Source organism: Pleurodeles waltl, chromosome 3_1 (assembly GCF_031143425.1).
Source record: "Pleurodeles waltl isolate 20211129_DDA chromosome 3_1, aPleWal1.hap1.20221129, whole genome shotgun sequence".
In the NCBI taxonomy this organism is placed as follows: Eukaryota; Metazoa; Chordata; class Amphibia; order Caudata; family Salamandridae; genus Pleurodeles; species Pleurodeles waltl.
The window spans coordinates 1,525,721,447-1,525,736,091 of record NC_090440.1 but is presented as its reverse complement, the minus strand read 5'-3'; the positions used below and the strand labels follow the sequence as shown (position 1 = coordinate 1,525,736,091).

The 14,645-nt window shown below is 39.7% G+C and overlaps 1 protein-coding gene across 2 annotated transcripts in view; it reads right to left on the bottom strand.

The window, feature by feature from the left end:
* Positions 1–743: 743 nt before the first annotated feature.
* Positions 744–14,645, bottom strand: part of STX12 (syntaxin 12) — a 177,938-nt gene continuing 164,036 nt past the window's right edge. The window contains exons 8-10 of one of the 2 annotated variants that reach the window (XM_069225103.1): positions 9,326–9,408; positions 6,230–6,337; positions 927–1,058 (exon numbers count right to left, since the gene is read on the bottom strand). In XM_069225103.1, the coding sequence (XP_069081204.1) occupies positions 6,245–6,337; positions 9,326–9,408 (176 nt within the window). In that variant the 3' untranslated portion in view covers positions 927–1,058; positions 6,230–6,244. Of the gene's footprint in view, positions 6,338–9,325; positions 9,409–14,645 lie in introns of both variants that reach the window. The other variant, XM_069225102.1, reaches the window with a different exon arrangement.

The following is a 14,645-nucleotide window of genomic DNA, read 5'->3' as shown; positions in this document are numbered from 1 at the left end:
ACAACCACACTACTAACCAACTCAACTAGAAAAACAATACAAAAAAAACTCTTGCAGGCGCTAGACCTATTGGCCTACTGCCATTGGTGAAGCCAATAAGTCTCGGCAATGTGAGTGCTATAGTTGTTGGCAATACTAATGCAGTTGTGTACATCAATAAAAACAGCCCAATAGCCGTACACAAGTGCATTTACATTGCCAACGCCTATAGCTCTCGGATTGCCGCGACCTACTGGCTTTGCCATTACTTATTACTTACCTTCTCTGGCTAAATATGTACTGTGGGGCTTTACATATAGATTGGGTTTAACTGAAAACGCTTCCTCTATAAAGTTGTTTTAAAAATGTAAATACTTAAATAAATCTCATATTTTGAATTTTTGGGTGAAACAGATCAACAAGAGAACTACAAATCCTAAAAATAACAGTAATTACTATACTGTGGATGAACATAAGATGTAAAATTTTCCATGAAATAAAAGTTTCAATTAATGTGTAAGAAATCGGAGTTGGAACGGAAAGAAGAAATTTCAGACTTAAAGGAATGCATAATTATTTAATGCAACAATAAATTATTTTATCTCTTAACCTGAAACAACTGATGTTAGGCCATTATTTTAGAGGATTAAAAAAACTAACCTAATTCTTGCAATTAATATTTTAAAATGTTATCCAGTGGTGGCATGGACTAATTCTTATGGAAAAATATCACACAGACCAAACAAAAAGAGTACCTGCTCAAAAAGCTTCTCAATGTGTTTATTAACAAATTGTATTAGCTGGAATGGCTGTGCACCCATAGAAGGAATAACAATTGTGTCACAAAGCATCATGGGCTCTGATAGTTTGACAGATGGTTAGGAATTGTAGAGAATGAAATAAATCATAGTTTGTAGTTTATCTCAATAAGAAAGAATACAAATCTAAGTTTTAACAATAACCATTTCAAGATCCATAAATCTACTCCCACTTGCAACCTGGCTTTAAATCCTTTTACTTTATGTTGTCAACACATCTGCAGCAACCGAAAGAAGAGCTCCTTTAATGACAATACAGACCTGAAAATAAAATGTATAAAGTTTTACTTGAAATATTCATCATTTATTGCAATTGGACAAGTTTTGCTGGGTATCTGTGCATTGGAAGACCATACAAAATTGGCAAGCATTAATTTCACTGACACAATATAATACATGTGACAGGAGGAATTGAAAGGTCAAGAACTAGGAGTCTAAGAAAGAAATAACATAGCACACCTTGTTGCAAATTTAAGATTTAGCATCAGCAACACACTGTAAAACTAGTTAATTCGATGGACAGCTTTTGTTCTTTATATACAACAAATAGAGATTAAAAAACGCTACAGTTTGCTGACAAACAATACAACAATTTTATGAAACAAATTATGCATTTAAATAAATCTGACAACTATACACGATCAATACATGGAGTGCTCATATAACTAGTCATACATTTATTTACAGTCCATGACAGCTGTACTAACTATAAAAGGATGTGATTGACTGCTTCATTACACGTAATTCTTCAGATCTGCAACGAAAGGTAGACTCATATCATATATGCCTAAATCTTGGAGACAGGCATTCGGAGGAGTCAGTTCTGTGGCAGAGGAGTGATTCTTCAGCCCGAATTCCAATGGTGACTTCTGGGTTTGCTTTAAAGTAAAAGTCCAGATTTTTTTTGCCAGCACAGTGATGCTGACACCATCCAACACACATTTTAGACTGATCAAGTCAATGTTCACATTTTGCTTCACTTATAACTACAACAGATGAGAACTGAGATTCAGAATCATCTCACCGTGCCCACCACTGGAACAGGCTGCAGTGGTGAAGGCACTATTTCCATACAGACAAGACTCTAGTGTTCTGAAGTAGGGATATGGCAACAAGTATGGCTTAGACGCAGATGAAGAAGAGGTTATTTTGTGCTTTTCATCTAAACTACTTTCACACCAATTGGGACCAGATGGGCATGCTTTACTAGAGCTCACTGTTCTCACAGAAATACAACTTTTTGTGGTATATTTTTTCCATTAAAATAAAAAACCTTGAAGGCAGAAACTAAAATATATTTTAGTAATGTCTTTAAAATTACATATTAATTGACTTACCTTCGGGAACATTCTTTCTGGAGGATATTTGATCTTTCCACAACTTTCCCCACCTTCAAGTTGTGTTCCAAAACATTTTCACCCATTGTACTTCACTGGTGCCATGTGACACTGTTGTGGCATCAGGTACAAATCCAAAAGAAGTCATTGTAGGATAAGCCTGCGTGAGTCCACAAAGGCACCACAGGGGAAGCTAATTTCTTTCAATAGTTATCACCCCACAGATGCCAGACAACAATAAGATGGAGCCAAATAAAATAATTTTACAGAATTATTAACAGCATTCAGAGGAGAGGTGGAAGGAAGATGAGTATTTAATGGGAAAACTAAGTCTCCACCAGTTAGATTGTTACACTATGTTAAGTAACTTTATCGCCAGCAAATACTCGTTCCTGCAAATTTGTCATCATGAGCCTCTCCTAAATCAGGAACACACAAGGACATAGGACAAAGCGCACCAATGTTCATTATCGTACTACAGATATCTAAGACTGCACTGCCAAGCGGTAACATGTTCCTTGCATCTGAATCAAGGTAGTAACATCTGGTGAAACTATGTAGAGAGAACCAAATAGTAGCTTCACATACATCGACCACAAATGCTCCTCTCAGTAGGTCAGCTATAATAGAATCCCCTCTAGTTAAAGGTGCTCTGAAGAAGGTACTAATGAGCTATCTGTCGCATTCTTTGATGCACTACGTTACCCATCTTAGATGGCCTTCTAATGAACGAGTCTATTAAAGTTCCAGCAAAGGCAATAAATATGGTCTTCCAAGATCATCTATGTCCTCTAACCCATGAAGCCGTTTCTTCAGCTTTAGTGGAGAAGGATAAAGAGAAAATAGATGATCTTCCCTTTAAACTAAATCTACAAGATTACTTTCAGCAAAAAAGAGGATTTTACGAAGGGGATGCAGTGAGTGCATGCAACTCCTGCAGGGTAGTTGCTGAGGTTATCATAAAAAGAATAAATAGACTTCATGGCTAGGTGCTGCAATGAATGTGAACACAGGGATCCAAACAACAAACACAGAAGGAAGACCAAAGTCTAATCCTAATAGCAAAATGGCACCACAAATGTTGACGAAGGAAGGTAATTCTGAAGGCCATTCAAGAGTCTGTTGAATGTTTTGACAATAGGAAGACCGGTCCCAAAAGCAGACTTAGGAAGAAAAGGCATCCAGATACCCCGAATACTAAAAGCGTTCAAAGTAGGGGATGTGGCACATACCACAATGTAAGCAATATTTGCTGCAAAGGCCTTTATGCTTTTACCTATGAATAAGTTGGCAAAGAATCTCCACCTGCTAGAGTACAGAGATGAACCCTGCTTCGCCTGAATTTAACAAGTCCCTTGCTTAATAAGATTTCAACAGGCACCGCAGAATGTCAAGCAAAGTCTTTAAACACAAGATTAGAACAGCGCCATCCCAGAAGAGCTGAAAAATGACAAAAGCATTTTACCCCTCCAGGCACATATTACAGTTTTAGATTGATAAAATATCACTCAAGCTAGCCTGGAATAAATGAATAAAAGCAAACCCCAACATATGTCAGACAGCCGGAATAGATTATGGAAAAACAAAAGCAAGGGACAGTAGACCACAGGCAGGCAAAACTATATCTGAGCTACCAGGTGGTAAGGAGCGGGTTGTGGGGGGAATTTGTGGGGGTGCATGTGTGCATTCACTGGGAAAACCAAAGGTCACATGGACGTTTTAGTTAGGCTGACATTTTATACAAACAAAACGACAGAAATTCAGCAGTTATTGTTATCCTTATAGTTACACTTATGATAAATAACTCTAACTCATATCCTAAAGTTACTTACTGGCATAAGCTGTTGTTTCTTCAGATAAGTATAACTATAAGTATAACTATAACTGCTGACTTTCTATGGTTTTGTATGGGTAAAACATTAACTTAACTAGAACGTCCCTTTAACTTTTGGTTTTGCCAGGGACTTTCTATGATTTTTTAACGTAAAGTAACATCAAATTACTGCATGTTAAATTTTAATACAACCACCACCACGCACAGCCTGTTCTGCAGCCAGACCCTGCAGCCAACTTCCCTTCATACATTGAACCCCATGCCGCACATAGCCTTTGGGGCGTTAGTGGTTGAATTTGTTTTTCCACTTTTTCTAGGCTGCGCAGATCCCTTGAGTGTTTACACTGGGGGGACACACACTGAGCATCACAGGGCATTTGTGGATCTGGCAGACAAAAAAATTGTTGGAATGTTTCCCCATGAGCGATTCCTCAGGGACCCCTCCCTCTCTCCTATGGGGTCAGGATAAGTTTATCCCTACAACTTATGTATGTTTTTTAATGTTTTTTGTTCCCCCCGATCCAATGAAACAAACAAAATGGCGGCTGCAACTTTCCTCTCAGGCTGCGGCCAGCTAAACAGGGCCTTGCTTTTTCCCGGAGTCTGTGGATTCCCCGTGGGTGGATCCATGTCTCTACATATAAAAATTTTTTTTGTTTAGTAACTCCAAAAATATTGAACAGATTTACACCAAATCACAAAAAGATCTTTCTGAACTAAGATCTAGGCTTCTGTAACTGTAAATACATTTTCCACTAGTAATTTGTTGACAGTCTGCTCAAAGCTGTCTGTTTGCAACAGGATTGATACAATGTGTTTAACTAAGTGTATAAGTATTCTTCAGTTGCGGCTCAATGAAAAATAAAACCGACCGACGTGTGGTGTATGTTAAGAATTTCTCTGAAGAGATTAGATTTTGCCTTACAAAGCGCAATGTTTCAATACTTTTACAAACCTCTTAACATTGCCTGCCAAAGAGCAATGCATCTCTGAAGGTGGCCTTTAGTAGAGGTAAATCACTTTAAGATTAGGTATAACTGATGCGGACTGTTTGTAGGTCAAGAAGAGACATTTATCCCGTGCTCTACATAGGGGATGTTTTGGTAGGGTGTTTTGTAGGGAGATTCTCCACTGTCCTTATCGTCTTCACTTGAGGTGTAGGGTACACAGCAGCTGAGTCAGACCTAGGACCTTTGGTATCTGAGAGCACACTGTGCATGTGCTTACGTCTAAGGTCTATAGGTACTATTAATATTGAGAAATGACAGAGGCCTTCAGCAAGACTGAATATGGCTTCTGTGATGAGGGTTGGCACTTTTATGTAACTGCTTCATCGATCTGAAAATGATGTCTTGAGTATGAGATTGGTCTAACAAAAGCATCATCTGGTGTGGTGAACTGGAATTGTGGGAAACAAAGTTCAAGGTAAAGCCCGAGGAAGGATTTATCACAAGAACATTTCACGAAGGAACATTCCACTAGAAATGCTTCTTTTGTGTTCTTCCTGCACTTTTTCATGAAGATAGTTGCAGATAATTGTGTGCTTAAGTCCACATAAGAAACATAAAGTTTGTGTTAAAATATATTTAAAAATATAAGTGCGCTATTACAATAACAATGAAATGCAATTGAGTACATCAGAGACTACTAAAAAAAGGGAATGATAAATCTCATGGTGATACAATTTTGCAGTCCTTAAAAACCTTTGGCCAGCCAAGGTTACTTTCATCCTGACTTTATGTAGATTAATGAGGTCCAGAATATTCACATTGTGGCAAAGGAACAAGAAAGCAACATGGAGAGAATTACATTGCCTTATATGCAGACTATTCATAGTTAAAGATTTCAAAATCATTTCCACATCAACTAAATTTTACTAGCTTCAAATCATATTAGTCTGTTTACACAAAGTTACTCAGACTACACAGACACTCTATTCATATCTAATTGTTTCTGATGGAATGGTCTTCAGTACACAGGTGCAATGGAAAGCAGAGAACTCAATGATAAATGTATAAGTTAACAGTTTAATTTCATACAGCGATACTATTTGTACATTGCAAATACATATTTTTATGGGTCACTAATTTAAAGTATTAGTCTTTCGTTTGCAGTTTTTTTGTTTTTGTTTTTTTAAAGATTTTACTATCAGAATCTCTAGTAAGTGCGCTTTTTCGTTCTCCTTGTTGGACATTCAAGTAGTTCTAACATCCCATCTGAAGGCCGTTGCTAATAAATCTTCACACATCCTTGTCCAATACCTTCTGTCCAGCTCTTCATTTTGTTGCCCACCAGATGATCAGGGCCAAGATGGTAGCGGCAATGGACAAGACTAAGATCAAGATACAAATCTTCTTGCGGGATTTACTCTAATACAGACAAGAGTAGAAGAGAACTTTAGATCACAAGAAACAAATATTATGATCAGAGAAGACAGAAAAACCATTCACAACAAGAAGGTGTGGGTTTCAAAGCATACAAGATCCAACTGTTCAAAGGTCACCGACTATAATTACAGAAGCATTGACTCTCCCACAACGTAGCTCATCACTCTTGCACCAACAGCACCCAATACCCAAATCACTCATATCAACACTCTACACCTACCAACCGTACAATGGTTCACATTCATATGTGCTCCTCTACATCCAATCTTTCATCAAACAATCCACTAGATTTGGGACCAGCTGCAGGACCACGAGCCGGACAGGTTATTCCTCACAGGTACCTAGCTGAACACAGGCGTCAGCCCGCAGCCATCCCTCCTGGAAACAAAATTGCCAGGCAGCACATGTAACACGCCCAGAGCCGGAATTCACATAGTCTTCAAGGATGCCATCAGCTGCATCAACTCTACGAACACTACTGCCACTACATAGAACACCTGTTTTTCAAACTCAAAATGAAAGGCAACTTTACCCTGAGAGGTGCACCCCTTTACATACCACCAAGACCTGGATATCCTTGGCCTCAAAATGCATGAAAGGACAGACTCATTCTGCCAGACACGTCCTGGACTTGCTCTTCACCTACTTCAACATTTCAGTAGACAAGCCATGCTCATCACTTGGATAGAGCACGCCTTCTCCAAGTTGACCATCCCCATCCTGTACATCCATAGAACTACCACCGCTAAGCCACCCAGCCAATACTGCAACAATATCCCAAAAGAAGACGGGACATTCTAGCTTGCAGAACATCAGCCCAAACAAAGCAGCAGCATACCATATTTCATCAATAACTGGATTACCACCTGCACCAATCCGCTGGCTCTGCTCAAGCATAGCACATCAACTAGTTACAGACCTCAAGCCAGAGCTGCTATATGGAGAAGTTCAGGATGACAAAGCATCACTGCAAAAAACTGGAGTGCAGGTGGAGAATGAGTCCAAGCAAAATGGATAGGTACACCTACTAATCCACCCTCAGACACTACAGCAGCAGATCCGGACCACCAAACGCAATGCACTGGCAAACTGCTGTGACACCAGCATCAACAACAGCAAAGACATTTTCACCAATGTGAATGACTTCATCAGCTACCACCTCCAACAGCATCACCATCTCACCAGACTTCGGCAACCAACTCTTGCAGTTCTTCTGCAGCAAGATAACATACTTAAATGTAAAATTTCCACCTTGTCGGAAAGACCTCACAGCAAGACTCTCCATCACATCCAAGGGAAGTACTACAACCACGTGGCCCAACATAAACACTGAAGAAACCACTACCAACATGCTGTCCATCCACTCTCAGGGCCATGGGACCCATGCCCCCACCACACCTTCACCAGAGGACTTCTATCTATCAGTAAGGTGCCCACCTTGATCATGAACTCCTCCATCACCTCTACCATCTTTCTTGATACAATGAAACATGCAGCACTTCTCTCCCTGTTGAAAAGGAACTTTGCAGACCCCTCAATGCTCACCAGCTACAGACTAATCCCCTTGCTGCAATATACAGCCAGAGTCAGAAAAAATTATCATTGAGTAGTTGGTTGAGACGGTTGGTGAGGTGTTCAATGGCAGAAAGTCCAGCGTCAGACCCAACCATAGCTCAGTGCCGCCACAGTTGACATCCGAATGATCACGTACAGAGAAGACACGGCTGCTCCACCCTCCTGGACCTCTCAGCCGCATTCGGCATAGTATCCCACCCAATTCAATGCCTACACAAGGTTGTAATCAGAGGACCTGCACTCCACTGGAACAGCTCTTTCCTCACTAGACGGACCCTGTCTGTCTGCATGGCCTCCCCATACTCTTCGGATGCCTGCAACCTCATCTGTGGAGTATCGCATGGATTATCAATGAGCCCAATGTCAACAGATACACGATTCCTCCTGCTATCGTCATCCACATCCACAATATCAACGTCCTCTCCTACACTAACGACACTCAGCTCATACTCTGTAGCACGGACAAGTCTCCCAAACCCCGGAAAAAGTTAAATGCCTGAATGACTGAAGTCACTGACTAAAGAAGGACCAACTGCCTCAAACGTAACACCAACAAGACAGAAGTCATGATCATCAAAAAGAACCTATCACCATGGGACTCAACCTGATGGCCAGCTGAGCTATGTCCCACATCCACCAACATTCTTGGAATTATCACTGGCAGCAATCTCACTGGCAGCTGCCCAAGTAGACACCGCAACAGCCTCATGCTCCACAGCCAGAAGAAGCTGAAGAAATTCTTCATATTATTCCTGACCATCACATGCAAAACAGTCACTCACACCCTCATCTTTATCAAATTGGGCTAAGGGAAAACCCTATAAACTGGCATCAACAAACAACTCACCAGATGAATACAAACCATTCAGAACACAGCTGTAAGAATCACTCTTAACCTCCCACACCTCAAACACATGGCACCATACCTCTGGAAATTCCACTGGCTCCCAATACACAAACGAGCACAGTTCAAAATCCTCACTCACGGCTTCGAAGCACTGCACTACAAAACACTGGCCCTGCCTACCCCAATAGCTGCACCCGTTTTCACAAACCATCCACACAAACCACCCAGACACCTCCACTTGCTGGTCTCCTGCTTATGCATGGGATGTGTATAAGTAGAACCACAGCAGGAGGTTGGGCCTTCTCCTACATTGCCTCAGAAGCCTTGAATGACCTCTTGCTAGAGTTCAGAGCTTCCTCTTTAATTCTTGAATTCCTGAAGAATTTAAAAACCCGCCTCTTCGAATACTCCCTCCAGCCACCTAAGCAAGGCTAGAATCACAGATCCTCAGTAGCAGGATACTCTTCAGGGTGATAATGTACTCTACAAATATGCATATTATAACTCAATTTGTGCTAAAAACTGTTGAGAACTAAAGGCATGCTTACCTGGTAATATGAAGCTCTCTGTAATTGTTCACTGGCTCTTTCTACATGTACTTCTGCGCTTTCCACATTTGCTTCTATACTATCTGCAAAGCAAAACATGTATCTTATGTTTACACTTGTAATTATCCTTCATTTAACCATTGATTAAAAATCAAAAGTGCTTACTGCTGATACATCAAAGAAAGGAACAAGCATAACCTAGGTACGTGATCCTCCAGCTCCACAAGTAACCCACTGAATAACAAGCACTGCATAAATCAATAGGGCTCTTCTTTTTGAACATTGCCAGAGTCAACAGGTCTGACTTCTAACTGAAATGCAAGTCTGACCTATCACCTTTCTCAGAGTTTGTTCATGCTGCATACTCTGCCAAATCTGGCATTCACATGCCCTCAGAGTTTTGAAAAGCTGCAACTGGCACATTCTGATGCAGGCTACAGTACCATAGGCCATTACTAGTGGTCCTTTCAATCAGACATGTCCTTGCTGAAATCTGTATTTCAAGGAGTTATTCTTTTACACAGAGCTGCTGTGTTTTAAGTGTGCTTATGTGTGAACTTTCCACATTTTAGGTATGGCTATACGTGACAGTCATCTACTATGTGATACTTCAAGTGATCTTTAATCGGTCCAAGTAGCATTACCCTAATTGTTCTTTAATTCATTTCACAAGTTAATCTAGGGACAGGTCTCAGCCACATACCACTAAGTGCCCTTCATAGCAACATTAAAATGTTCAGTAGGTCATTCTCTAAGACCTCTTCTGAGGCTTCAGTGCAGAACTATCCCCCAGTGTTTAGTGCTCTCAAATAGTATCTTTTCCCACTGAAAGACTCATTTGTATCTCTAGTTCTAGTGTGGAAGTAAATCCCACTATTTTTCATCTAGCAAGAGAGTTTCCAGATTAAGAAGGGTTTTTGACACAGTAGAAATTTTATAGAAACAACACAAGCAGCAGACTGTTCTAAAAAGTATTTACTGAAGTTTTAAGAGTAGCAAAGCCAAACTGGCCTTCCTTAGTAAGTGGATACGGAGGAGCCCGTCTAACACTACTGAGACCAGGATTCTGCTTGCCTTAATTTGAAATCATATGTTCATTTAGGGGCATAGGAATAACTCCTAAAACAAGTACCAGCAATGCCAATAGGCTTGCCTTATAGCAGAAAGTACCTCTTTAGTAACTGGTGAATTTAGGTAGTCAATAACTCAAACAAGCACTCTGTTACACATCCTTGCACTCATGCATCCAATCATTCATCAACTAACTCAGTATTCTATTTACCAACTCACCCACAGTAACACAAATTCAACAACTCAAAAGACTAGAAGTAGAAAAAACTAAAAATGCGGGCCCAAAAGAATTACAAGCATATGCTTGCAAGACAAAATGTAAAACATTAAACATAGAAAGGGGTTGCCAATGGAGAATAGTATTGTGCATAGTATATCATTATTTTAAAGTTCTAACTTCACTTTCATACTTAGAAGCAATGTGTTGGCCATCTTGGAACATTACAGTAATGATTTACTGTGGCCAATACCATTACAAGATGGCTGCCAGAGAGGAAACATGTTGCAGGTTAAAATGTGTGGCAAACCGGGGGGACTCTGGAGGGTTGCTAGGAACAAAGATAAATAAATGAAAAGGTAGGAATGAAATGAAAGGGGACCTATTAAAGGAAAAATGGGAAAAAGGACTGGCAAACCATCACTGGCTCTAAAGTGTACTCATTTTCTGAAAGATGTGTACATTATGCAAAATGCCATCACTCACATGGCTACAGAGCCAACAGTTGAAGGGGGTTGACCATTGTCACTTTCTATACAAGCAGTCATGGCAGGAGCTGATCAACCCAAATCATCTCTCTGTATGTAAACCTATGTATACATTTAAAAAAAATCTTTTTGTTACAAGAGCCAGGTCAACAACTTAAAATGTAGGCCACATCTAAACAGTAATTCAGTACATACACACCAAAAAATACTAAGCATGAAGTTACAAATTTGAAATAAAATATAACTGGCAAAATACAACCCTACCTAAGTGGCCCTAGCAAGGATTATAGGAGGGCAAATCTCTTCCCTCTTGGGTTTGTCAGAGGAGTTTACCATAGTAGGCAAGGCTGTCAGTATTGGTTATCTGTGAAATTCCATTTAGGAAATAACCGGACTACAGGTTTTTCCAAAGTGTAATAACTCATCCTTAAAAACGTATTGCTTTAACATTTGGCATTCAATATAAATAAGTCTGCTCCACTGCCTTTGTCATACCTTTTCTAGTAAACAGACGAGGCTGTTGCATTCGACATACATTTTCCAAATGGAGCAATCAGGGTTATTATCGGCTTGTCACAATATAATCAACTCATGCCTTCTCTATTGAGCATAAGCTTTCCCACAATGCAACCATCAGCAATCATAAATTTACGAAACCAGAGGTGGAAAATCAATATTACACTCCTCCTAAAAGCCCCTAGCATGGATTATTGCAGTGCAAATCTTACTACCCCATTGTATGTCACATGGGTAGCCAACACCAAAATGCTGGCCTACTACGGTGACCTGAGATTTCATATAACAAAAAAAACCGTATGCAGGCTATAACACAATGAAATTATAATCCAATTAGTTTTCACCTATGCTTTTCACAATAAAAAATGAGCTACGCTACCTGTGTCATAACAACAAATATGTAGCATCTGGCATAACATTTACAAAGAAAAAACAGGTGTACAGCTAGGATCATATTTTGGACACCATAACCAACTTAGGCCTACTGTACTGAGCCTACTCAGGGCAATACAAGTACTCATTTTCTGCAGAAGCACACAATGCCTGCCTAATAAATCAAATCATGTAGGAAGGTGGAGCATCATGTGATTGGAGCCAAAGCAGCCTCTCAGTATTGCTTCTTAGCTATCTTTCTGTTTATCACAAATGGCGGGGTGACAGTTTTGTCAAACCAGACCTAAAAGCTTAATTTTAATACAAATGTATAAAAAACATTTTAGTGTATAAAACGATGAACCTTGCATACAAGTTAACAAGTGTGTACAAGGAAGCCACAAGGCTCTGCTTTCTGGCCATCTGATAAAATGCTGCCATTTGCTTTTTCAATGTGCAGTATGAGGCCATGTGGTGACAAGCATTGTCACAAAGCAAACTGCAGCCTAATTCTTTCACTGTCTAGGACCTCACAGTCAGTGAAGTGTAGGAATAACCAGTGATGGAAACATTAACAACTGGAATGATGATGTGAAAGGCAGCTCACCCTAGAGGAGCACTGTTCATTTTAATGGGTAGTGATTGGGTAAATCAAAGATGTTGCAAGGATTTGTGTCAGAAATATTTTAAATCTGTGGGTACCAAGATACAAGAGGGGCAGAGTATTACAGTTCGTAAAGCTAAATCATTACGTGATGCTTTCGTACACAGTGATATCACTGTAAGACAAGTAGATACAAGATTTGGGCTTCAAGGCTTCTTTCCATGCGGTAAGTGTAAAGCATGTAACTCAAGTCATATAAAAAAGGTGTATAAAACCTTTGGTACACACACACTTTCTATCAAACAATTTGTGACGTGTAGTACTCAGTATGTGATCTATGGGTTGGAATGTCCCTGCTCTTTGAGATATGTAGGGAGCACAACATGTGCAGTAAAAAAAAACAAAAAAAAAAAGAAAACGTGTTCTAGAGTATATGCGTGCTATAGAACATGGAGATCAAAGGTACCCAGTAGCAAGGCACTTTGAGGAATATCATTTCAAAGATCATACTAAGTTGTCGTTCTATGGTATAGAACAGAATCTGATGAACCCAGGGGGAGGTAACCGGGTTGCGCAGTTGCGCAAAAGAGAATCTGAGTACATTATAGATCTGCAAACTCTTATGCCAAGTGGACTTAACTTTGATGAAGGACCTAGTGCACATTTGTATTAGCAAACAATATACATCAAGATATCTATTTAGAATCATGCCGCGGATAGGCACTGTTCCTTTAATTAATTGAGTTCAGGTGTTTTGATGCTTCCCTTGTAGTAAGGTAGATTTTAACTTGTTTGTTGTACTTTTTTCCTTCTAATCACTTTGGGTATGGGGTAATTAAGTAGCACTTGTTATATTATGATAGATGCCTGACAACACAGTGAAATAAAATAGAGTGGGGAAGCTAGCTGGTTATATCAGAGAAAATATACATATGGATAGCATTAGGAGTACTGGGGTGAATGTATTTATGGATATTTTTTCAATATGTACTTTTAAGAAATGGAGTACCACCCTGAGCAATCTTTAAGTGATACATGGGATGCATATAAAATTGATTCTTGACATATTAAGAATGGATTGTATAAATATGCATTTTATGGACTTGGACAATCGGCTTGTAGGGAGTAAGAATACATATAAAGATCTGTATGTTAATAATCCCAAAACAGGTTGTCCAGTAAATCATCGTTGTATTAGTTAAGGGAATTTTGAAATGCAGGTAAGTGAATTGAGTATGTATTTTTTGCAGAAGAATGTCAAAAACTATTTTTTGCAGATGACTGTCACGAATCAACAGGGCAGAGTAAGACTGAGAGCCCCAGTATCTCGAGCTATACATTATAACAGAGTGAGGTATATACAAAGATGGTGCCAACGAAAGGGTAGAGTGTAGATTGTTTTTTAACGTTAGTCCATCATCATTGTTTATGTAGCAGATTGGTGTATTTCACGAGATGTGCACAGCAAAGTGATTGTGAGAGCAAGGCCGTCGGTATGGTCGAAACGCGTCACAAAGGAAAATAAAATCTTTCCTTGATTACCATATCCTTGCCTGAGTGGGTACTACACATGAAGTTGAGGACTAATGATGTTTCGCTTGGTCGGGTACGCCACCCCTCAATGGGAGCAGAGGTCCATATCGAGCAGGACTGTGACACTTGCACACACACACACACACACACATATATATATCTATATATCTATATATATATATATAGATATATATGTTGTGCACTGTTCCTGCCATCTAGTGTTGGGCTCGGAGTGTTACAAGTTGTTTTTCTTCGAAGAAGTCTTTTTGAGTCACAGGACCGAGTGACTCCTCCCTTTCAGCTCCATTGCGCATGGGCATCAACTCCATCTTAGATTGTTTTCCCGCATAGGGTGAGGTAGAAGTGGTAGAATGAGAATACTAAAGATGTCCATGCAATAGAATAGATATGTATGTACATAGTTTGTGCAAAAGGAATGTTTATTTACATATATACAATCTACAATTGCGACTTAAACGGCTACAGGCTCCCGGGGAGGTGGGAGGGTGCATGTGAATC